Source organism: Lynx rufus, unplaced genomic scaffold (assembly GCF_022079265.1).
Source record: "Lynx rufus isolate CCGP_SWC_20201006 ecotype Redwood Valley unplaced genomic scaffold, mLynRuf1.p SCAF_4, whole genome shotgun sequence".
In the NCBI taxonomy this organism is placed as follows: domain Eukaryota; kingdom Metazoa; phylum Chordata; class Mammalia; order Carnivora; family Felidae; genus Lynx; species Lynx rufus.
Window position 1 is genome coordinate 39,681,429 of NW_025814856.1, and position 25,899 is coordinate 39,707,327.

The window sequence follows — 25,899 nt, forward strand, 5'->3', positions numbered from 1 at the left end:
TACCAGGAAATAGTTTGTCCTAGGCTGAACACTGTTCCAGACCTGCCTAACAAATGACATGAGCAAGACCCACAAAGATCACACTATTTCCAAGTAACTTAACTGCATCCCCAAACAAAGCCACAGAACGTAAGAATACATACATATTCAGCCAGGTAAAATTTATAACGTTTGGCACTCAGTCGAAGATTACAAGGCATGCAAAGATGACTCATAATGAGGACTTGTATCCAGAATTTACAAAGAACTCTCAAAGCTCAAAAATAAGAAAACAAGCAACCCAGCTTTAAAAAGAAAAAAAAAGGCAAGAGATTTGAAAAGACACTTCACCAAGGATTTGTGGATGACAAATAAGCATATGAAAAGACGCACAGCAATAGAAGCCTTAAAAAATGCAAGCTAAAAGCACAGGGAGATACCACCTCACACCTAATAAAACGGTAAAAATGTTAAAGCCAGATCATACCCGGTGATGACAAGAATGCAAAAGACCTGGAACTGGTGGAAACGTGAACTGGGACAGCCATGTTGGGACACAGTTTGGCAGTTTCTCGAACTGTTACACATCCACCTACCATACGGCTCAGCCATCCCACTACTGGATATTTACCTAAGAGAAATGCAAGCATATGTCCACACAAAGACTAGCACACAAATGTTCGTAACAGCTTTATTTGGAGCAGCCAAAAGCTGGAAACAACCCAAACGTCCATCAGTAGGTGAATGGAAAAATCTATCCAATGAACTACTACTCTGATATGGGGAAAAAACAAAAACCAAAAAAGCCCTCTCAATACAGGCTACATTGATGAATCTGAAAATAATAACAGTGAGTGAAATGAGCCTAATTTAAAAAAGAGTACATATTACATAATTCCATTTATATTAAATCCTAGGAGATGCATACTTAATGTACAGTGTCTGAGCAAGTAGAGCGTGCGACACTTGATCTCAGGGTTGCGAGTTCAAGCCCCACGTTGGTTATAGAGCTTACTTAAAAATAAAATCTTTAAGAAAAATATATTCATGGGCTCTACCTTCTAGAGATTCTGCCAGAACTGTTATTTCATCTTCAATATTAATTATACTTTGGTGAAAATACTTTAAAACGTTATTTTTAAGATTGTGACAAGGAAACCAACAGGTATCAACATAAGCTCCGTGGAAAAGTGTTGCATACACTAAGAAAAAGGACCAAGTGGAAGTGGATTCTCGTTCTGTAAAGGAAACCAAACCCGCCATAATTCTCAGCAGTGAGGAAAACCACGCAGAGTCAATCACTTGGTGTCTGCCAGTCGCCTCTGCCCTGCACGCTGCTGTGGCTTGCAGCCGCGGAGTCCTCAGGTCCGGACACTTGAACTCTCGAGTTCAGTTGCTCTCCAAGCTCCTCTATCAGCGGCCCAGAGCCTCCAGGAGCCCGGGGGGAGGCGGGTGGCTTTCTCGGACTACCACCACATCTCTCGACGGCTGAGTTTCTGCACACCCCGTCATCAATTAGCAGGTCGCCGCGTTCCTTGAGAAAGGGACCCTGCCAGGAACGCACTGTCTCAGACTCACCAACTGAGAGCTCCCCTTGTTCGGAGTCCGAGCCTTCGGTCTCACGTGAGGTGGTGCTGTCTGACTCCTCCGTGTCACCTGCCTCAGGAGGGCAGGCAGGTGTCTGCTGCCTGGAAACAGGACGGCCTGCTCTTGATGCAGTGTCTTCCTCCTGGACAAGAAGTGCTGCGGCCTCCAGTTCTTCCAGTTCTAATCCCAGCTGGGCCTTTGTCAGGGACACTTCCTTTAAGGTTTCTGCAAGAGCTGCCAACTTATTGGACCTTGAAAGCCATTTGAAGAAGAAATATTAGGACAATTCATTAATTGGCCTGAGAACGAAACAGCTTCTTTATATAGCTTAAAGAAGTAAGAAAATAAAGATGGGTCCATACTTCACGTGACACACCAAGATAAATCCCAAAACAGATCAAAGAAACGTAAAAGAAAATGAAGTGGTGAGGTATTACAAGGAAATGCAGGAGATTCCCTTTATAACCCTAGGATGAGGAAGCCCTTTCTATCTATGACTTAAAATCCAGAAGCCACAAAAAACTGATAAATTCAATTTAAAAAAACCTATAGGACAAAAACCAAAAAACAAAACATCATAAACAAAGTCAATAGGCTAATAGAAAATTGAGAAAAATACTAGCAACTCATGTCACAAAGCAAGGCCTAATTCCCCTAACACGGTTCTTAAAAATGGACATAACAATTCATCAGAAAAATGGACAAAAGACATAAGCAACAATTCTCACAAAAGGAGATATAAATGCCTCTTAAACGTATGAAAAGATGTTCGACTCCAGTCAAATAAGAGACCCAAACTAAAGTCACAGTGAGATACATTTCTCATTTATCACAATGGCAAACATCCAAACATGATACCACTAGAGAGGCTTGGGGGAAAGACCCCTCCCCACACCACTGGCGACAAATTAAACAGGTACGGCCCCTGTGGAAAAGGTGGCGATAACTTCCCAACTTGAAAATGTACACACCCTTGGCTGAACAATACCACATCTGGAAATTAAACGCACATGCTACAGGACAGAGGCCCAGGGTATTCACTGACATTGTTTTCAATACCCCAAAATGGTAAATAACCAAGTGCCCGCGACCGCAGGACTGGTTAACTACCTTATGGGATATCCATGCAAAGGAAGAGTCTATGGCTGCGTATGGAACAAAGCGCTCTATGGGCTAACCCAGGTTACACTGTGTAACAGCAACAACAAACGGCACACCGTTATGAGGAGGCTACCTTTTATGTTAAACAAGGGGAAAGAAATAAAAACACCCTTCTGTTTGCTTGTATACTTATCAATAAACTCTGGAAAGCTGCAGAAAACACTAGCTTATGTGGGGGGGTCTGGTGGGGACTGGAAAGGTAGAGGAGGATGATAAGAGGGAGGCTTTTCACTGCAATTGTTTACTTTTAAACTCTGCAAGCGTAACACCTATTCAAAAATTTTAAGTATACAAAAGATAAAAAAGCAATACTATAGAGAGCAGTGTGACGTGCTTTTTACTTTTTTTTTATGTTTATTAATTATTTTTTAGAAAGCGCACATAGGCGGGGAAGGGGCAGAAAGAAGGGGGACAGAGGATCTGAAGCAGGTTCTGTGCTGACAGTGGAGAGATATGGCGCTCAAACTCATGAACTGTGAGATCATGACCTGAGCCCAAGTCGATGTGCAACTGACTGAGCCACCCAGGCACCCCCTTTATATTTTTATCAGAAAATCATGCCATCTTCTTTCAGAGGATAATTTTCAATTTGTAACATTACATTATACTAAACTTTTTTTTATTAAACTTAGAGGCATTCGTACTTTTCCTTTGTTTCGAAAGAAGCAAAAAAAGCATACTGCAGGTGTCCAAAACTCATGGCTTTACTCCTCCCTAGAGGAAAATCTGAAGTGACAACTGAAAAGGGCGGCAGTGAGCAAGTGAAAATGATCAGCACGCTGACCTTGGCTTCTACGTTTCTCTAACTCTGAAGCTGAAATGAGTGTACAAAACATTTAGTGGCTTTGAGACAAACTGGATGACGGTGAGTTCACAAGATAAATTCACTTGTAAAAGTGTAGTCCATCCCATAATATCAAGAAAATGGGGCTTTGTTTCACTGGAGCAGAAGTGACTGGTGGGGCAATGGGAACTAGTGAACAAAGGTGGTGTTTTTCACCTAAGTGCCCAGGTATATCTGAGACCCTTTGATCTCAGAATATTTAGTGTAATAATGACTTTGTGCAGGGATGCTCTGTGCCCCGGCTGCCCTCCATGAGCACAGTCAAGTCCCAGAAGCCCCACTGCAGTGTCCCAGGGTGGGTGCTGAGGTACTGCCAGGTGAATGGCCAAGGGCAACAGCCATCACTGAGGGCAACTTCCTCTTATGTGAGGAAACCCCTGAGTTTCAGTGCTGGGATTCCCAGAGCTTAGAAAAAGAACGGCAGGTAGGGTAAAGAAGAAAATTAGGATGGGATCAGCTGAAGTCAGCTTATGATTCACCAATGGTCTACAAACTCTGGATGAACTCTCATCACTTTAAGACATCTCTAAAAGCACAGTTATGGAATCACATGGTCGCAATGTAATTTACATCCATGTCCAAGACAGCTGTAGATGACATCCACAAACCATATATGCTGAAACCCTGACTGCCAGTAGTAAAGAATTTGGTCTGAATTAGTGGACCAGTTTGCAATATCTTTGCCCCAAGGCCCTGTCAGCCTAGAAGCTAGTTCATGGCCATCTTTCTCACTGAAGTGGGCCCTCTCTGGGTAGTGATGTGCACCTGTGAGAGGTAAAGAGCAAGGAATCTAGGAAAGAAGACAATGCCTCTTACTAAATTATAATATTAGAAATAAAATCTGGGGGTGCCCGGGTGGCTCAGTCGGTGAGCATCCAACTTCGGCTCAGGTCATGACCTCACGGTTCATGAGTTCAACCCTGCACTGGGCTCCATGCTGACAGCCTGGAATGTGCTTGGGATTCTCTCTCCCTACCTCTCTCTGCTTCTATCTCACTCGCTCAATCAATGAATCAATCAATCAACTTTAAAAAAATAACAGGGGCACTTGGGTGGCTCAGTCGGTTGAGTGTCTGGCTCTTGATTTCAGCTGAGGTCAGGATCTCACAGTTCATGGGTTTGATCCCCAGAGTGCAGGGCTGGCTTTGGATCCTCTTTCCCCCTCTCTGCCCTTTTCCCACTCACACATTCTCTCTCAAGGATAGACATTAAAAAAAAAAAAAAAAGATTTTAAAATCAAAGCTCTTCCTTCAATGACCATACATTTCACACTCTGATTAGCCATGACAAATACTATCGACAGTATATGAAAGACAATGTTCCACACACATCCCGACACTCGTTCCAAGTGACAACTTCATGGGTCAGTTGCATTTTTGTCCACATTACCGATGACAAAACAGAAGCCTAGAGGGTTAAGAGATCTGCTGCAGTTTCCCCAGCTGAAAGGGGCAGTCAAGACTGGAAAACCATGCTGCAGAGCTCTAGTGGGCTTCCTCCTCCACTACCGGGCCTCCCACAAATTATCCAGGCTCTGAAAAGTCTCCCGTCCTATGACCACATTCTTCCCTTCTCCCCAGGTGGAGCTCAATTCAACATCTTCCAAATGAGCAAGTTCTGACAGGCATAGGCAAAGAAGGCTGCAAACAGTGATCTCTTTAGCTTAGCAGTCTTAAACGGAGTATACATCTAACTAAGCCTTAACTACAGAGGTTTAAAATTGAAGCAAAACATCTGAATTATTTGTGAGGATATGGTGAACTCTCAGGTTGAAACCATCTGGATCTTTGTTATTGTCCACTATCTGTGTCATGTGTAACAGAACAAATTTGGAATTTCAAAGCCCCTCACCCCTAATCCTGGCTCTTTTCAGACACAGTGTAACCCCACACACTGTGAGACTATAAAGGATCTACTCTAAGAGGCAGGAAAGTGGCCCAGATGAGCCATATGACCCCCAACAGGACTTGTGCCTGTTACCAGGTGATGTGAATTTTCACCCTTCAGTTTGTTTCTCACTTTAAGTACTGCATTCATTTAAAGTGACCCATTCACATAAAATATGTAAAAAATGAATCCTATGTTCATTTTTGCTTCTTCACAGTGCTGACCCATCTCTGTTTCTTATTAATCCCACTTTTACTACCTCAAGCTGGCTACTTTCCTAAATTAATACTAAAGTTCTGAGAGAAACCTTAAGTTTATAGAGGAAGCATTCTGAATTCTCCACTTAAAGAATGCGAGAATAAAAAGGAATTAAAAATTTCAAAACATCATTGACGGAGAATGTGACCCAACAGTCCAAAGAATTAAAGTTGGGTTTGTTTCTATTAAATTATTTTATGCAGATAACTTAGCAATCACTGTTTACAATAAAAGAAACTATCTGTTTAGAGAAAAAAAATTAAGCCGAGAAAGAGTAGCCTTTTTGTCCTTTCAACCACGGGTAAAATTAGAGTTGGTTCTAAATCTGCCACTCTTATATTCTAGAACCTAACTCTGCAACGGCGCTTTCCATTTCAGAGAGCACCTCATTTAATGTAGTTAGTGGTTTTCCACCGTCACAGTCAAAACAGACCAGCTAGTTCATGTCAGAAAGCTTTGCCGAGTGACATTATTAGTTAACCAGAATGCTTACAAAAACCAGGTACATTCTGATCCAAGCAATGAATATACTGAGTTACTAGTTTTACTTACGGTACATATTTTATATTGAAATGAAGAGCGCCTACTTGTTAAGAATGTATTTATTAAGGAATGAAGAGATTCATTATTTAAGAGCCATGACAACTGGATAATGGTAATGTCATATTTTAACACAACTATACTCAAAATAGGTTTTCCTTAGACAGTTTTTGGAAATGTAATCCTACCACGTAGCTTTTTAAAAAGCTTTCATTCTGTTTGTATATGTGAAATAATCACCTATTTGGAGGATTTTTTTTTTTTTAATTAAAAATGCTCTCTGACAAGTTGTAGCAAATACAACTACGATCAGTGACTAATAGCAACAGCTGGAAGTACACGCCTTGACCAACGCTAGGCTAATACACAACTTCCTCAATTATTTTATATTTTGGTGAATGAGTTAAAAGAAGGGGGGGAGGGATCCAAGGCCTTATGAAATAGCCAAAACAAAGTCCAAAAAGGGCTCTAAAGTGAAGGGAAAATGATGTATAAATAGAAAGCATACATCCTGTTTCTTGTTGTAGAGTTTTGTTTCCAACTATCAATCAGCTTTTCACCACTTCCTGCAATAGCTGATCTACTATAAATCTCGTAGTAACTGACTAGGTTTCATTTCCTCTGCCAAAAGCCACTAACCTGTCAGGCGTGACATACTGACACTAGAGCCAGCAACTGATAACGTAAGACAGGACGCCAGTGAGGCAATGCAACAAACATTTCATACGGGACGACAGGACACAATGACTTGGCCTTTTAATTTCAAAGGACACATACACACCAGGCTCTGTGTGGGAACAAATAGTACATCAACTATCTTTTTAAAGGGTACACTGATAATAATGGCATATGATCATAGCTCCTCCCTATTGAAAAGTACCGGTTCCAAACTTCAAAATCCCCTGCCCGAAACACAGTGATGTAGCCTGATAAAAAAGATAGTACATTAGCTTTTAGTAGAAGTTGCTAATGACAGTCTTTTGTCTTGACTTGAAAAACACACACCAATTGATGCACAGATGATCACACAATTATGTGCCATCATACCATACTACTGAAAACTGCCTCCAGCTCCATCATTAACAGAAATGATCTCTTTAAATAAGAAGCTACTAATTTAATACAGAAAATACTACAAGTTATTTAACCCATATTGAGTTTGGGCCAGTGAAATCAGTTTTCACCCTATTTCTGACTTCACGTACCACCACTGTGGGCTTGGGCTATGCATATTAACATGTAGTCTACAGAGCCACTGAATAATTTCCTGAAAACTCCCCGCACTGGCTTCCTAGCGCTGCCATAACAAACTACCACAAACTGGTGGCTAAAACAACAGAGATTCCTTCTTTTACAGTTCTAGAGGCTACAAGTCCTCAATCTAGGTGTTGACAGAGCTGGTCCCTTCTGAGGCTGAGGGAGAACCGGTCCCATGCCTCGCTCTTCACTTCTCCTATTGCTGGTAATCCTGGGCGTTCCTTGGCCTATAGACCCATCATTCCAAATTCGGTCTCTGTCATCACACGGCACTCTCTGCGTGTGTCTGTTTCTTCACAAGCTGTCTTCCCTATGGCAGTGTCTCTGGCTCTTCTCTCCTTACAAGGATATCAGTCATACTGGCTTAAGGGACCACCCTACTCCAGCATGACCTCATCTTCACAATCAATTACATATGCAGCAACCCCATTTCCAGATAAAGTCACATTCTCAGGTTCTGGGAATTCTGAGGGGACACTCTCCAACATACTGTACTCCTTAGAGCTGAAACAGACAGTGGAGATGCTCATTAATGGAAGATAAATTAAAACCAAAAAAGGTCACTCAAGGTAAAGCAACATAAAAAGCCAAAATTTAATAGTAAATAGTAATTTTTAAAAAGTTAAGATTTCACCTTCAAACAAAATTACAAACTACATAAACAAGTTCATAAAATGTTTAATCATTTAATATGTAGGTTAAAACTATGACTATGTACCATTTCTCTAAATGAACAAAGAATGAACCAGATATTAACTGTATTTACATCTGTTCTAACAAAATTACATTATGGCACTAAATGATATTCATCATCTTCTAGGGCGAATCAGAGAACAGATAACCATCGAAGCATCATCCATTTTCTCAAGGGTCTTTCAATCATGTGACACTCAAATGATTCCTTTGGTATTTAAAGATTTGTCACTAATGCCATTATTATTGTAGAGTTTTCTTCTGCAAATAACTATTATTATTATTTTTTAATGTTTATTTATTTTTGAGAGAGAGACAGAGCAAAATGGTGGCGGGACAGAGAGAGAGGGAGACACAGAATCTGAAGCAGGCTCCAGGCTCTGAGCTGTCAGCACAGAGCCCAATGCGAGGCTCGAAGTCATGAACCGTGAGATCGTGACCTGAACTGAAGTTGGGACACTTACCTGACTGAGCCACCCAGGGGCCCCCTCCTGCACTTAACTAATCCCACACTTCAAAGCATCAGTGTCCGTGGTTGTGTGGCTCAAGCACAGCTCCTTTAATCACTTTCACTGTCTTTGTGAAGTCCTTGATCTTTCACACAATGTGCAATTTATTTGTATCAAACACTACCAACAATCAGCAGGAGGTCAAATGACAAAAAGCCTGGATGGATGGGTAGGGAGGAAGCTAGAAAGGAAATGATATGCTACAGTGGGACTAAATTTATTAAGTGACTTGGTCATTAGGGAATATTTCTGTGTTTTGACTATCATCACTTCTCTTTAACTCTGGAAGTCAGAAACTCAAATAATGAATATTCAGAAATAAAGACCCCCTGCATGACATACATACACAGCTGCACACACACACAGACACACACACACACACACACACACACACACACACACACATTTTTAGACTTGAGGTAAAAAAATAAATTGCTATAGTAATCCCACATACTGAAGACTATGCCTCAGGTAGGATAAATGAAGGATGAAGGTTTATCCAAATCCAGAGATCTAGAAAGGCTATCATTCGCCTCATCACTGATATCCATCTAAGAAGTGGAAGGGTGAAGGTGATAAACAGATTAAGAAAGATACAAAGTTCATAAAGAACTGTTCAAAAGAAGTGGACTCAACTCCTCCTTGAAACTATTTTGCATTTATTTATGTCAGACCGAATCAGATTAGCAGAGATAGAAATGTGAGTCCCATAAATTTGCCACATTTCCCTCTACTCCCCCACATCTCAGCAGAAATGCTTTTGCTGAAATGTGCTCAACTGTAATCCTCCAAAACTGGGTGTTCAGGGTCAATTTCAAAACCAGCCCCATGAAACTCTTGGAACTGTCAAACTCAGAGGGCTCCCTTTCCCTGCTGGCTGTTAGGGAAGTCAAATCTGTGACCCGCCTGGTGTAATGGAATGTACCCAGAGCTCCTCCTGCCTTCCTTTTCATTCTGTTGCTTTTGTTTTCTTACCTTTAATTAATGCCACGTTGTTTTACACACACACACACACACACACACACACACACACACACACACACACATGCTTTAAATAATTTCTGGTAGAAGGCAAAGAAAAAAAATTAGTCATTTGAGTGAAATAAAATAGCTGGTTAAGTAAAAAATACACAAAAACAAAACAAACAACAACAACAACAAAAAACCCACTTTTGTTGGACAGAAAAGGATATGGGGAAATGAGGATTATGGGTTCCAGCCTGAGACAGATATATTTTCTTCTCAAAATGATTCCATGAAGCACGACATTTTGGGTATTTCAGACTTGAACCATTTTGACAATATTTCTACATTTCATCTATGCGAAAAGGGCAGATGGTGCTGTTTAATAACAGAGGCACAGTATTTTGACCTCTTCTTAAATGTTCAGATGAAATGGCTGCTTGGATTCCATTAAACCAAGTGGAGGTCAATCAAAAAGATGGAGAAGGCATTACTATGAAGGTGGTGTCAGAAGAAAGGTGTTATAGGTGGAAATGTGTCCCCCACAAAGGTATGTTGAAGTCCTAAACCCCCAGAACCTGTCAATATGACCTCAGTTGGAAACAGGATCTTTCCAGATATAATCAAGTCAAGACGATGTCACACTGGGTTCGGGCAGGCCCTCAACCCAATGACTCCAAAGGGATTGCTGCCCTAATAATAATACCATGTGAAGATAAAGAGATGCAGAGAAGGCCATGTGACAACAGTGACAGAGACTGGAGCGACGTATGTACAAGTCAGGGTATGTCAAGGCTTGTTCACTACCACCAGAAGGAAGAAAGAGGCATGGAACAGATTTTCCCCTCAACCCTCCAGAAGGAACCAGCCCTGTGGAGGACACCTTGGTGTTGGACTTCTGGCCTTCAGAACTTTCAGAGACTAACTTTCTGTTGTTGTAAGTCATGCAGTCCGTGGTCATCTGTTACCCTGGTCCTCGGGAACTAACAAAGAGGGGTATATAAAGATCAGGATTTTTAGAGCTGAACACAAATTAGAAAGAAGCTCATACAAGTTCCTGGTTTGACAGATGACAGAGTGGAACCACCAAAAATATCAACAGCAGCAGGGCACAGAAAAGTTGCCTTCACTGATAAAATGCAGAGAATGGAACGGTCTGTTTCGATTCCTGTCTGAATCTCAACACCTTGGTTCTACAGTTCTGTGCTATCATCATGATGTTTCCCTGTGTAAAAACCTGCAACAGCTTCCCCAAAATAGGATAATATCCAAACTCCCCACTGAGGACAAAGTCCCAGGGATCTGGCCCCTGGGTGCTACCTGCCTGCCTCTCAACGAGGTCACCTGCCATATGTGTCCAAGTCACTGTGTGCCATTCACCACCCTCTCTCCATCCTGAGGACACACTAATGCTGCATTGTGTCTCAAGGCCCCTGCACTTGTCGCACCCCCCCATCTGGAACATTCTTCCCCTAAGTCTTCCCATGCTGGGTCTTACTCATTCAATATCAGCTAAAATACCACCTCAGTCTTATAAAAGCAGTGCTTCCAGACCTATTTTATGTCCTGGAACACAAAGAAAGTGGTATTTGCCTGGCATGGTACTGGGCCTGCACCCTACTTGCCATCCTGAAGGTGAGGGGCCAATGTTCTCATTCCCCTGACACCCATTTGTGGTGCCATGGACCACCAGCCGGTATACCCTGCCCTTCGCCCTCCAACTTCTCATACGCAGACCTCCTATTAGGAACTTGGTGGAACAGGGCAGTTTTGAGGTCTACACAAGTGGAAGTTCTGGCTGAATTTTTCAAATATGTCCTTTTTGTCTCCACCTTCCCTCTTGAAAGCAGAATGAAAATGGCTGCTTCCAAATTTCCTGGCATCCTCTGAAAAAGAGGGTTAAGTGATTTAATGTGTTTATTTCTTTGAGCGCTTGCTCTAAATGCTAAAATGTTCCTTGGTTACAAAATATAAAGTTAGTGCGCTATGTTGCTTTCACAATACTAAGACGGGAAAATACTTACGTGCTGGTATGTTTACCACATGCACAGGCTGAAGCCTGCAGCTCTCCAGATTAGGACAAGCGTCAAAAACTTTGAAAATTCGAAATATTTATCCACTCACTGGTATGATACACAGTGAAACGTCTTCTGAAACACACATTGCAATGGCACGAAGCACGTAATCCTGAGCCATTCTATGGTTTCTTAATGACGATCCTCTCCTACAAAATGAATGACAGTGGTACACTGCTCGCTGGTTTGGCTTTTCCAGAATTACTAATTGTCTGACTTGTCACATAAGCTTTGCCTCTCGCCACTCACTGTGAACCACGGTTAATACGCTCTCTAAGGGAAGTTTGGAACCTTTGCTTTCCTAGTGAGAAAACAGGAACGACATGACAGGACACAGTTCTGGGACAGACAGGAGCAGTGACAGTGCTAAGTGGCCACCTCTGGGGCCGGCCCGCCATACCTTCCTCTGCTCTTACACAAATCACTCCGTGCCGTGCCCACCCATACAGTTCACTGGTATAACAAGGGCAGCTGGTTGACCTGTCTGCCTCTGTGGGGAAGCCGGACCTAGAGCTGCAGCATTCGGCCCCCTCCTAAATGGAGATCCACCACGTCTGTTCCTTGTTGCACCCGGAAGACCACCCTGGAAGGGAAGGGGTCCTGCTGGCACGTCTTAGAACTGGTCAGCAAAGGTGAAGAGGAGAGTGCTCTGAAAATATGCCACATATAATTTAGTCAGCACTTGGACTCCCTGGTCTCCCTACTTCGCACTCCCCACACAGCTACGTTACTACGCTACTGGCTGTGCACCTTCTTCAGATTTAATGCTCTCGTTGTGCCAGATTTTCTTTTTTTAAGTGCCCCAAAGAGACCTTTAAGATTGGTGTTGGGTTGGAACATTCACAAAAATAACGCTGAAGGAACGAAGCCACACACACACGAGTACAGATTGTATTATTTCACTTGTACAATGTTCGAAAATGGGCAAAACCAAGAGATGGTGAGAGAAGTCAGGACAGTGGTTACAGGGTGGCGGCTGGGGAATGACAGTGCACTAAGGAGCTTCTGGGAAACCTCTCAGGCACAATTCCTGATTTGGGTGGCACTACACCACACCAGAATTCATTCTTAGTCTACTTATCATCTGTGCGCACTTCGACAAAAATTAGCTTAAAACAACCATCACAATAAGAAACACGAGTCCTGGAAAAGAAGTCACAGGCTTTGGACAATCTGCTCTGGAAAAGGGGATGGAATGTTGGAGAGGAGGAATGTGTCCATTTGAGGGGACAGGATCATGGAGCTGGCTCCGGTTTCCTCTGGCAAACTGGGCAGGACCTCTAATACAACACTCCTCACTGCAAACTTCTTTTTAAAAGGCATGGCATGTTCTACAAATACAAAGAGAATCTCAAAATGTGCCTAGAGAAAGACCCATTAGTCATCTCTTTCAATGTGTGTACTAGACACAGAAAGTTGTTCTGTGCAAAGTACACAGCTCACCGCCATGGAGGTTATTCCCCTGGTGTCGGTGAAAACCTGTCTGTGGGGGCATTTCAAATGATATTTTTAAAGGTATTCGCCCCCTAGTCCCCTGGACATTTGATCTACAGACCAACCCTAGTACTTTCTGAAATATAAAATAATAATTTCTATTAATTTTCCTTCTGGTACTGCTTCTAAGCCTCTAAAACGGCATCCTATCTATCAAAAACCTAAAGATGAGCCACCAAAAGTCTTTATACCAGTTGTATGAATATTTTACTTGAAGTGAGAGATTTTATCTAATTTGTGTATTACAGAATAAAGCTTACTTTCATACAATAGTTTTTTTTTTTTAATGGGCATTAAAGATTTAGAAGACTACGTTCTGTATGAGCAATCCCAATTAAACTTTATACAGCAACAAGAAAAAAACTTCCCACCTGCGGAGTGGGGTGGGGGGGGGGGGGAAACAACAAGACCAAGTTTTGAGATGCTTCATTTATTATGATGATGATTAGGGAACTGAACAAGGACACATTTTTTTCGCTGAGGGGTTTTTGCCTCAATGCTGACATTTATTTTTTTGCCACATGAGGATGTTCACCAACACATTTCTCTGCGACATAACAGAATTGGATATTATAATCAGACTTTTCTTATCTTTTTTTTTTAATATTTAGTTTTGTCAGAGAAAGAGAGAGAGTGCAGGTGTGCAAGTGGGGGAGGGGCAGAGAGAAGAGGACAGATGATCCAAAGCGGGCTCTATGCTGACAGCAGCAAGGCTTATGCAGGGCGTGAACCCACGAACTGAGAGATCACGACTTGAGCTGAAGTTGGATGCTCGACTGAGCCAGCCAGGTGCACCTATGGTCAGACTTTTCAAATCAATTCCGAAATTCAAGAGATTTCTTTTTTATTTTTTTTTATTTTTTAATGTTTATTTTTGAGAGAGAGACAAAGACAGTGTGAGCAGGGGAGGGGCAGAGAGAGGAGGAGACACAGAATCCGAAGCAGGCTCCAGGCTATGAGCTGTCAGCTCAGAGCCCGACGTGGGGCTTGAATTCATGAGCCATGAGATCATGACCTGAGCTGAAGTTGGACACTTAACCGACTGAGCCACCCAGCTGCCCCTTTTTAATTTTTTTTCATGTTCATTTATTTTTGAGAGAGAGAGAGCACAAGATGGGGAGGGGAAGAGAGCCGGAGAGACACAGAATCTGAAGCAGGCTCCAGGCTCCAAGTTGTCAGCACAGAGCCTGACGTGGGGCTCGAACTCTCAAACCATGAGATCATGACCTGAGACGGAGTCAGTTGCTTAATCCACTAAGCCACCCAGGTGCCCCAAGGGAGTTCGTTTTCTAATAAACTCCACTCATGTGTAGATTAACACTCAAAGTAAATATTTCTTATACTGATGATAAAGTCTCTAGAGGAATCCACTCCTTCCCTTCCCTTTCCTTATTTAAGCTACCTCTTCACAAAAAAGAACTATTTAGCACTCTTCAGACTAACCCTAGGGCTTTACTTTATATTACCTGCTGTCCCCTCAGGAGTTATGCCACAGATTACATCACTCAATTCTACTCTCATCAGCCAGAGACTAACCATTTATGCCTCTGGCTAATCTGTTTCTAAATAAATTGTCAATTTCCTCCAATAAAATTTCTACAGAAAATCTCTAAATTCTACTACAGGTCAACAGTGGCTTATCTGAAACCCTTGGACCTGTAGGAATTTCCATTTGTTTCTTTTGCATTTCCGAAAGGTAATCCTGGATATGTACTACTATACCATCTATGACCGAACACCCCCAGCAACAACCTGTAATCAAATATAGTAATATTTTTCTGCAGCAAAATGTACAGCTAGTCTCTCCAAGTGGAATAAGGAAAGATTATAAATAGCCTCATGTCAGGTGAGTTCAGGTCAGTCAGGTTTTGCTGCCAATTGCCCTGAAGATACTTGTGCTTTCAAAATTTTCTGGGTTTCAGAATTGCACACAAGGGGTTGAGCATTAGAACCAGAAGCTAGCAGACTGAGCTGCAGCTTTTCAGCTCAAGTGCCCAGGTCCAAGATCAGCCTTTTGACAAATATTCACCGAGCACCTGCTATCTGCCAGGTTTGGTATATATAATGGTGAAGACAAAACACAGTCTCCGATTTGCAGATCAGATCATCTCAGTCTGTGGAAGGCAAGAAACAAGCCATTAGAGCACGGTGAAGTAAGTTTATGAGAATGATTAACACAAGGTACCCAGCGAATGTCTAGCTCAGGGGCTTTGAGAGTCTTGGGCACAGAGGAGACAGTCTCCTCCTACAGAGAGTTCTATGCAAAAACCATTCTGTATTTTTAAATGGAGGCAAGGAATCCACCCAAATCCTAATTCTGCCCAGGTTGACTACTTCAATGCTTTTCTTGAAATTTCAACTATAAGGGGCGCCTGGGTGGCTCAGTCAATTGAGCATCTGACTGTTGATCTCAGCTCAGGTCATGATCTCATGGTTACTGAGTTTGAACCTCACATTGGGCTCTATGCTGAAAGTATGGAGTAGGCTTGGGATTCTGTCTCCCTCTCTCTCTGCCCCTCCCCCACTTGCTTTCTCTCTCCCAAAATAAACTTAAATAAATTTTTTAAGAAATTTTAAATATTAAATTCTTTGAGGAAACACATATATATTCTTTTCTGTCTCTTGTGTGCTAATCCCTATATCAATGCTTAGTCAGTCTATAACGTACAGTAGATTCTCATTATTTGCAGATTCCATATCTGTGAATTCGCCTACTTACTAAATTTTATTTGTAACTTCAAAGTCAACACTCCTTAGCACTTATATGGTCATTCACGGACATGCACAGAGGGATGAAAATTTTAGTTACAAATCAATGCATTTCCAGACTTCTTGTTTTAGCTCTCATACTGTGAAAAACATGTCATTTTCATGGTCTAGATAGTGCCACATTGGGCTTTTTGTTGATAATTTCACTCTTTAAAATGGCACTCACACTTAGTGTCAAATTACTTTCTAGTATTCTTAAGTGCTTGAAGGTTATAATGTGTCTTATGAAAGAAAACAGTTGTGTTAGATAAGCTTTGTCCAGGCTTGAGTTCCCAAGCTTTTGCCATGAGGTTCACTGCTAATGAATCAACAATACATATTAATACGGTGCCTTTAAACATAAACACACATAAAACAAGGATACCTACTGAATGACTGATGAAAACGTAACCAGAGGCTCATAGGAAACTAACCCTGTATTTCCCCTAGGAGCAATGATTGAGTTTGCTAAGTCAGGGTTTGTAGAAACTTAATGGAACATAACTGCTATGAATAATAAGAACTGACCGTAATTCGGTCCTGGCCGTGACACCAAAGAGGAAGGACAGCCACTTTAGGGTGGAATGGTAAAGGGAAGGGACAATAGCAGAAAAGGTCTCCTACAAAAGGGGTGGTAATCTACAATGAAACATTTTTAAGGCCTATGAGAGCAGTCCAAGTGAGAAAAGTGGGAAGGGTTCGGTGACACGGGAACCAGAGGATCACAGCACAAGAACAACAGCACCGTTAGGTCCATGGCTACATCCCTGGACCACAGGACAGACTGACAACATTCCACAAGAACTAAATACGTATGACCCTGGAACAACATGACTTTCAACTGCACAGACCCACTGACATGCAGATTCTTATCAATACATACAGTACAGTGCTGTCAGGGTATTTTCTTTTACAGTTTTCTAAGTAACACGGCCTTTTTTTTTCTAGCTTACTTTATTGTAAGAATACAGTATGTAATACATGTAACACAAAATATGTGTCAGTTGCTTATGTTATCAGTAAGGCTTCTGGCCAATAGTAGGCTGTTAGTAGTTAAGTTCAGGCAGAGTCAAAAGTTATATGCAGATTTTTGACTACATAGAGACAGAGACAGGGACTGGGGAGGGGGAGAGGTTTGGCAGCCCTACCCCCCAATGTTGTTCAAAGGTCAACTGTATCTTGGAACGGGCAGGAAAGAGAGGTGCACATAAGAACATCTACTCACAAGGGACCTTGACTATCAGACCCAAAAGCTGAAATGTCCATAGTTCTGAACGCTCCTTTTGCCTCTCATTAAATCTTCCAGGACACTAATTTTTTTAAAGGTACAGTGAGCCTTCAGAGTGAGTCAGGTGCTGTCAGCTTCTCTGTACCATAAAAACCGACTTGTAACTTTGACCCAGGTCCCTAGAGGGCCATTTTGATCCATGGCTTAGCACATACACACACCCCCTCCAGGGTATAACCACCTCTCACAGGCAGGGAATCAATGTAAAAGTCTGCTAAGGCTTGGAGTATTCAATGACCGCCTTTAGAAGGCACACATTCTGACAGGTGTGATGTGGTATCTCATTGTGGTTTTGATTTGTATTTCCCTGATGCTGAGTAATGTTGAGCAGTTTTTCATGTGTCAGTTGGCCATCTGGATGTCTTCTTTGGAGAGGTGTCTATTCATGTCTTTTGCCCATTTCTTCACTGGGTTATTTGTTTTTTGGGTGTTGAGTTTGATAAGTTCTTTATAGGTTTTGGATACTAACCCTTTATCTGCTATGGCACTTGCAAGTATCTTCTCCCATTCTGTCAGTTGCCTTTTAGTTTTGCTGATGGTTTCTTTCGCCGTGCAGAAGCTTTTTATTTGGAGGAGGTCCCAATAGTTCATTTTTGCTTTTGTTTCCCTTGCCTCCGGAGATGTGTTGAGTAAGAAGTTGCTGCGGTCGAAGTCAAAGAGGTTTTTGCCTGCTTTCTCCTCGAGGATTTTGATGGCTTCCTGTCTTACATTTAGGACTTTCATCCATTTTCAGGTTATTTTTGTGTATGGTGTAAGAAAGGAGTCCAGGTTCATTTTTCTGCATGTTGCTGTCCAGTTTTCCCAGCACCATCTCTATTCTTTTCCATTGACCTGAGTGTCTGTTTTTGTGCCAGGACCAAACTGTCTTGATGATTACAGCTTTGTAATACAGCTTGAAGTCTGGGATTGTGATGCCTCTACTTTGGTTTTCGTTTTCAAGATTGCTTTGGCTATGTGGGGTCTTTTCTGGTTCCACACGAATTGTAGGATTGTTTGTTCTAGCTCTGTGAAGAATGCTGGTGTTATTTTGACAGGGACTGCAAAGTAGCCCTATTCTAAAGGTCCTTTTGGCTCAAGAGTCACCAACTTGGCCTCTCTTGATCTGAGGCTCATTCTCAGAAACGTTCTCTCTCCGTCTGCTCTTTTCATTTATTCATTCAGTACTCAAACTCCTAACGTGCCCAAGCAATGAACAAAACAGACAAGAATCATTGTGCTCATGGAGCTTCTACTCTTTCATAGGAAAAGACAGACAATAAACACAGAGCAAGTAAAATATAGAATGTGCCAGATGGTATAAGTGCTGTGGAAAAAAAACAAAAAAAAACAAAAAAAAACAGCTAAAAAGGTGGCCCGGGAGGGCTACGGGTGGGGAGTGTTCAATTTTCAGGAGTGCTTCAAGAAGGCCTCACTGACTGAAAGGTGATGAAAGGGACCAATATATTTGAATAGCCTGAACTGTGGAACCTAGCTTTATTCTTGATTTTTACCTCTCTCATTTCTTCCTGGCTGACCTCTCTAGTCTATTAAGCTTACTCACACCTACCCCCTCTCCTAGCATTGACAGCCACCTGGCTACTTGTAATCTCCAGATCATGTTGCCATGCCTCTGTTGCTTCTTCTAGTACCTTTTATTCACCTGGTCCTGAGACCCACCCTACAGTGTCCCAAGTTCAGGGGAAACAGCAACAGGTTACCTTGTCCTAAAAAGGAAGACCCAGAAGCTTAGCAAAAAAAGAACAATTGTGGCCAAGTCAGAATTCTATATTACTTCGTACTACAAATACAAACTATTTGAGGGCCCCCAAATGTATCATTCTACAACGAACTTATCTCATGTAAAAAACTGGAGACGATGCCATAGGAAGGCCTCATGCTCAGCCACCAGGACAGCAAGGAGTACAGATTTCAGCCTATCCACCCCCCTGTTACGGGTGGCAGGGATGACATTGAGGGCACAATTCTCCTTTAAGAACCAAGCATGTCACTTTGTTGAAGTCTACACCACCTCAGATCAGAAGATATCTGAGAGAATAACCGAGTCCAGGGTTGTCCGGTACAGCTTTACATAATGACAGAGAAGTTCTCTATGCTGTCCAGCAAGGTGGCCACTAGTTACATGTGGCTACTGAGAACTTGAAATGTTACCAATGTGATTGAGGAACTGAATCTTAAATCTTATTTAATTGATTACATTAAAAGAGCCTCATGTGGCTCTGCATACAAAATTGGACCACACCAATCTAATTTTCTTTGACAAAGATGAGGCCTAGACATAGCTAAGGCCACAGGACTAACCACAACCTTGAGTACTAATACTCCACACCGGCATCAGACTGGAGGGTTTTCCAACGGCTTTCATATGCATGAGCCTGTCGGATCCTCTCCTTGGCCACATGAGCTAAACAGGTCTGTACACCTGTCCGTGCTTCATCGGTGCTCAGAAGCAAACATGTGCCTAATGGCAAAGGGTTAATCCCAAGGACGGCCAGAGCTGCTGATGTGCAGACCCACTAGGTCCTGGCTCACAGTGCGGTAGTGATACCATGTGGGTAATTAGAGGTCATTTACTACATGAAACAAGATTCTTGAAGAGGGCACTTGCCAGGAAAACCACTGGAGAATCTTTCCTATGTCATGGGATCCAATCCTTGACAAAACATGCATGCAGATTAAGTCTCCCGGGGTAGTTTTATCTGGACGGGAACTGTAATGTGTTCCATATTTTAAGGTGGTAACCACGATTCTCAAAAATTAGGACTCAACTAGTCTGTTGGCCAGCTCCTTACAATCCCCTGTTCGCTTTATCATCAAGACATAGAAGCAAAAAGTCTTCTATAATTAGAACTGAAGAGTTGCCAAAGTTTCCCAATCAGACCCAAATTACTACCTACAAAAATTACTGATGGCTAAAAATAAGAATGAAAAAGTGGCTCAAAGATATTATTTGACTAAATATAGGGCTACACAGTACAACTTAAACCGCCAGTCAGATGGTTGTTAGAACCAAACCTGTTGGCTGAACAGCATTTCATGTTCCTACACGAACTGGTTGCAGAAGCCTAATTATGGTTTGATTCAAATGATGTTATCAAACGCTTCCCGCATGGGGTGAGAGGCAGAAATGCTCTCTCCTTTCATTCCTTGTCAGGGCATCTGTGCTGGTGGTTTTTCTTGGAGCCACCTCGTTCCACAGAGACAAATCCAGCCCCTGCGATGAGCGGTTTACAAAAAAGCAGGGGCTGCTGTCGGCGGGAGCACCGGAGCTGGGCTTTGATCCCAGCTGCGGTTCCCACCTGCTCAAAAAAGGCAGCCACAGCGCTACAGCTTTTCATTCCCCTGCTCAAAAACACAAGAAATCAGCAGAGATGAGCTGACAGGGAAAACATTACACAAATCGCTGACCCTGCTGCAGGCGGCGAAGGGCTGCCTCTGCTTGGCTTTGATTTTCCAGAGCTGGAGCCCGAGGGGAGAGACAGTTTGACTTTCTTCTTTCCTAGTGCTCCCGACGGCAAGGTGCATTCAGACGGAGCCCGGAGGAATACCAAGTGCAGAAGAAAGGCGAGTAAATAAATAAACAAAACAAGAACACAGGCTGAACAGCGGAGAGGGGAAACAGCAGCAGCCAAGAAGAAAGATCATATTCCTGGTTAAAAGCAAATCGGTGTTACAGGTTTTCGTGAAGCCACACAGAGGCCCGAGCTCTAGCTGTGATCTCCGTCATGCTACTGTCCTGCTGAGGGAGGCAATGAAGTACGTACATGCCACAAACCTTACTTACGCATTCCTATTGTTTAGTGTGTGTCTGAAGAAGAAACCGACAGGGTAGCTCTCCACCTGCGGGAGAGGTGCTGGGAACAGCAATTCCTGACCAGCTTTTGCCCTGACAAGCACACAGACCACTCTCTCCTTTATAAGCAGCCTATTTGCTGCTTACTGGTCATCCACATTTTGCCTTAAAAACAGGGTTCAACATGACCCATACAGCCCACTGGTGTGTGCGTCATCAGTCTGTTTTCTCTGTTTTCTCCTAAGCGTTCGAGAGGCCTGCTGCAGCTTCTGAGATGGATTCCACTATAACGTGGTCACTGCCGTCACACAGGTGCCACAGTTATCGAGTGCCTGGGATTTGCTGGGCATTTCACTAGCCCCAGCGGTAAAGTGGTACACAAGCAAAGCATGGCTCCTACTTGCATGGAGCTTGCAGTCTGGCAGGAAGAAAGTACAGGAACTTCTGATCCGGTATCAGACCCCTTGTCCACTCGGCCAAGGCCACCAATTGTGCTGCTCTCACCGGCCGTGCAGATGGAGTCTAGTGGAGGGGGCGGGGGTCTGTGCCACAGCAGACAGCGCCAGTCCCGCATAATGGAGACAGCTGGCCTCAGCTCTAGCCAATTGTTACCATGTGGGGATGTGGGCCCAGCAACTGCCAGGACTTCCGGTATTTCAAGAGCAGCTGTAAATCCAGACTTTTACATAAAATCTTTCAATTTTTAAGTGCTGACAACCAATTCAAAGTTTTTAAAAACTCACTGAGCGCCAAATGTGACCCAAGGGCCCCTGGCGTGCAACTTCCACATTCTGCAGACTTCGCTCCTTCTCCCCTATGCCCTAACATATCGTGTACACCCCTTAAGGACCTGCCACTAGTGTGACCAGTTTACCTCTGTTCCCATACCCAGCACACCCTAAGTTTGGGGATCTGCCTCAGTTGTGCCCTTGCCTAGAACTTCCCCTTCCTTTCTTTCTGTCCCTGGCCAGACTCCACCCATCTCAAGTTCCCAATTCAACACTCTACTTTCCAAGCCTCCTAGACCACACCGAGTCGCCCTTCCTCGAATCCCGATCTTTCTTATGACTGTACCACTGGCGATGTGGAGGGGCTCCCACTCCACAGTGCTCTAATTCTGCCATCTGTGTATCTTCTCCCCAACCAGACTAAATGCTCAATTAGGGAAACCACGCTGAAACTTTGTCTACAGCGCGTGCAGTATTAATGGGGGGCAGTCTGGTGTCAGTCACTCTGGAAGATGACAGGGAACTAACTGACGGACCACAGCAAGGGGGCTAAAAGCTCAGGTTCTGAAGAACAAATAGACCTGTATTACCTTATCTCTCTGAGCCTCAATTTCCATATTTCTAACCAGGGGCTCTCAAAATGGACACAGACCCCAAATTCACATAGTACCTGTGAAATCAGGAGAGATGATGAACGTAAAGTGCACAGTACAACACCTGCCATGCAGTGAGCTATTACTATTGCAGACTCAGTGCCTAACCCAGCCGGTGTTATTGTTAAGCAAGCACTGCATGGCTGGCAATTTGTTATTCACGAACCGTTTATCGACTGCTTACTCTGTGTTAACATGCTCCAATCATACCGCATGTGTTTCCTCATCTAATTCGCCGCATTTTGTGAACAGCTGAAGCAGAGAGAATTTATATGAGTTGTCCAAGGCCATACAGGCAGAGCAGAGATGTGAAGTCAGCCAGCTGGCTCCCACACTCTTAACCATGATACTCTATGGTCTCTCCACATTCCTGATGGCAAGGGACACATTCTGACCTCAACCTTCTGCAGGAGGGTTTGGCTCCTGCAAACAGGAGGATTAAAAGCAGGATTTGGCTTTGTGGGCCGTGGCTTAAGACGACAGAATGATCAGGACCTGGCTTGGGCCAGACTATATCTCTGAAGACTCATGGAGTTTGCTGCTCTGTGTGACCAAGGTCTGTCGGTCTGTTCAATAAACTGAGAATGAAGAGAAAAGAAAAAATGCCCAAATCATAACATGATAGCTGGTATTAGGGAAGGCAAAACTTGTGACACAGGTTACACTAACAGAAAAGACAGTTTGCTCATCACAGAAAAAATAACTAGGGACGGAATCAGAACCATGTTTCTAGCCTCCAACATCCAGAGAAGACAGAAAAGAGGCATCTATATCCCGCTTCACTTCAAAAAGGTAAAAGGAAAATGATGAAATCAAAGACAGTGAACTCAAAATCCACGAACGGCAGGCAGTTAAGAGGGGGAAACGGTGGCCTTCAGGAGCCTCGCGCAGAGACAGGGCCCGGGTTTTAAGCTGGCATATGACAATTTCCTGTGTCTTCTTTATGGGCAGAATACAGAAAACAGGGTGGATGATTATAAAGCTGACTGGACGCACATTTGACTTTATAGGTGAGAGCAATTTAAAAACTGAAGGAAAGTATCTAGTGAAGAGCACAAAGCTGTTAACAACAGACTTCCTCATTGCACATTTCATTCACTGTCTTAGATGAAATCAGAAAATGTTCATTCTAATTCCTTAAGGGTGGAAGCCTTATCTAACTTAACGCCTCTTCAATTCCCCAGGGCCTTGCCTTATGCTTGGCATACAGTAGGTACTTCAAAAATGATCGCTGGGGCGCCTGGGTGGTGCAGTCGGTTAAGCGTCCGACTTCAGCCAGGTCACGATCTCGCGGTCCGGGAGTTCGAGCCCCGCGTCGGGCTCTGGGCTGATGGCTCAGAGCCTGGAGCCTGTTTCCAATTCTGTGTCTTCCTCTCTCTCTGCCCCTCCCCCGTTCACGCTCTGTCTCTCTCTGTCCCCAAAATAAGTAAAAAACGTTGAAAAAAAATTAAAAAAAAAAAAAAATGATCGCTGAAGGGATTTCAAGAGGAAGTTTACAAACTATCTTACAGCAGATGGCAGATTCCAGTTCCGAAAATATTATTAATACAGGTGGACAGAATAAACCCAATCCAAAAAGGTGCAAACAAACAGGGACAAATACAAAGTTTTCAACCACTTATAGAGAAGCAGAATTACAGTTAAACACCAATGTCTGAGACTAAATTGTTAAGAGTTTTGGCTAATTGTAAACTCTAAGAATAGTGTGTTGAGGTTTCCCAATAATAAGCAGATGTGCACCCAGACTAAATGAATACGGTAATGTTCACACACACACACACAACCCTGAAAGGTAACAGCTCAAAAGCTCCTCTCTACTTCCTGGCCAAACCTGGAATGTTTTGTTTAGCTTGAAGGATACTTAAAAAGGATGCTGGGAAGTACTGTCAGGGGAAGTACTGACAAAGTAGTTTGCCTAAAAGAAGACCAGGAACGCTGAAGATTTGGGACGCACGAACCTGTAAGAATAACTTCAAGACAAAAAAAGTAGATCGGGAGCCCTGAAAAGGGATATAGTAGCGATCCTCTAGATAGCTGAAGGCATGGTAGAAGAGAGAACAGACTTATTCTATATGGGTTCAGAATTAAAACTAATGTGGGGCACCTGGGTGGCTCAGTTAAGTGTCCAACTCTTGATCTCAGCTCAGGTCTTGGTCTTGAGGGTCGTGAGTTTGACACTTAAGTAGGGCATGGAGCCTACTTATAAATCAATCAGTCAATCAATCAATCTCACATGAAGAAAATAGATTTCAGTCCAACTTAAGGGAGAACTTTTTTAACCAATCTAAGGTGCTTCAGAGTAGAACAGGCTCTCTCACTCATGAGAGGGTTTCTAGGCACTGGAGCCATCTGTGACAAGGCTAAGCAATCACACAGTGACAACAGCACAGGGGGAACTGATCCCCAAATGAGAAGACTGTGCAGCATTTCAATTCTATGAGTGACTGAATTAAAGATGTTCATCGCCAAGAAAAGCCGTACAATGGAGATGACTTTGCTGGGGTGACGAGAGAAAGCTTCAAACAAAATGTAGTATCCCTAACAGAGAAAACGGAATACACAAAGGCAATGAAAAGCTGAAGTTTATGGCAAACTTGGGAAGTGGTGACAGTATCTGTCTGGCAGGAGAAGGACAGGGAGCTCAGTCAGCAGGAGTGAAGGATGAAGCATAAAAGATGAGGAGGAGGAGGATACAGAGCTCGGGCCGTGAGCCCAGCTGAGTCACTCAGGCTTCTGTGCTGCTGGGAAGGGGAAATCACCGAGAACTTCTGTGGACAGCCATGATCAAAACGGGCATTTCAGAATGATCAGACTGGCATTATTGCAGGAAAAACAAGAGGGGAATGAGGTTCTGGTGGCAAGAAGAACAGACAGAACGCTCCGGCATCAGTGAGAAAACAAGAGCCTGAATTAAAAGACAAGCAGTAAGACCAAAAAGAGGAATTTAAATCAAAGACATCATCTAGGAAGAATTACAAGGACTTTGTGAATGATTCAGTGTGGGGTGGAGAGTCAAAGACAGATATACCTGAATCAGGGAACCCACATATGTCAACATGCCCAACAGTTAAGACCAAAATAACCCCCAAAACATCTAAAGTCACAACTGGGTCCCAAACTACTATCCCATCACAGCTTTACATCCTATGCTCAGAGTACATTTTTCACATACAAAAAATACAAGATTTTGTAATTATCTTTGAATGTGAAACCAGTCACCAAAAGCTTATAGAATCATGTCTATAAAAGTTAATTCCTCCAAGGACAGAAAGAAGATATGCCAGGTAAACACTAACCAAAAGAAAGCTGGGATCTCCATATTAATATAGGACAAAATAAACAAAGGTAAAAAAGCATTATTAGTGATAAAGAAGACCACTACATAATAAACATTGCAATTTGCCAGGGAGATGTAACAATTTTAAACTAGCAAAAATGAATAAAA

At 42.9% G+C, this 25,899-nt stretch overlaps 1 protein-coding gene across 1 annotated transcript in view; it reads right to left on the minus strand.

Moving 5' to 3' along the window:
- Positions 1-656: 656 nt before the first annotated feature.
- The window catches only part of SHQ1 (SHQ1, H/ACA ribonucleoprotein assembly factor), a 101,601-nt gene continuing 76,358 nt past the window's right edge, over positions 657-25,899 (minus strand). The window contains exon 11 of the mRNA XM_047097247.1: positions 657-1,817. Within this exon, the coding sequence (XP_046953203.1) occupies positions 1,274-1,817 (544 nt within the window). The 3' untranslated portion in view covers positions 657-1,273. The remainder of the gene's footprint in view (positions 1,818-25,899) is intronic.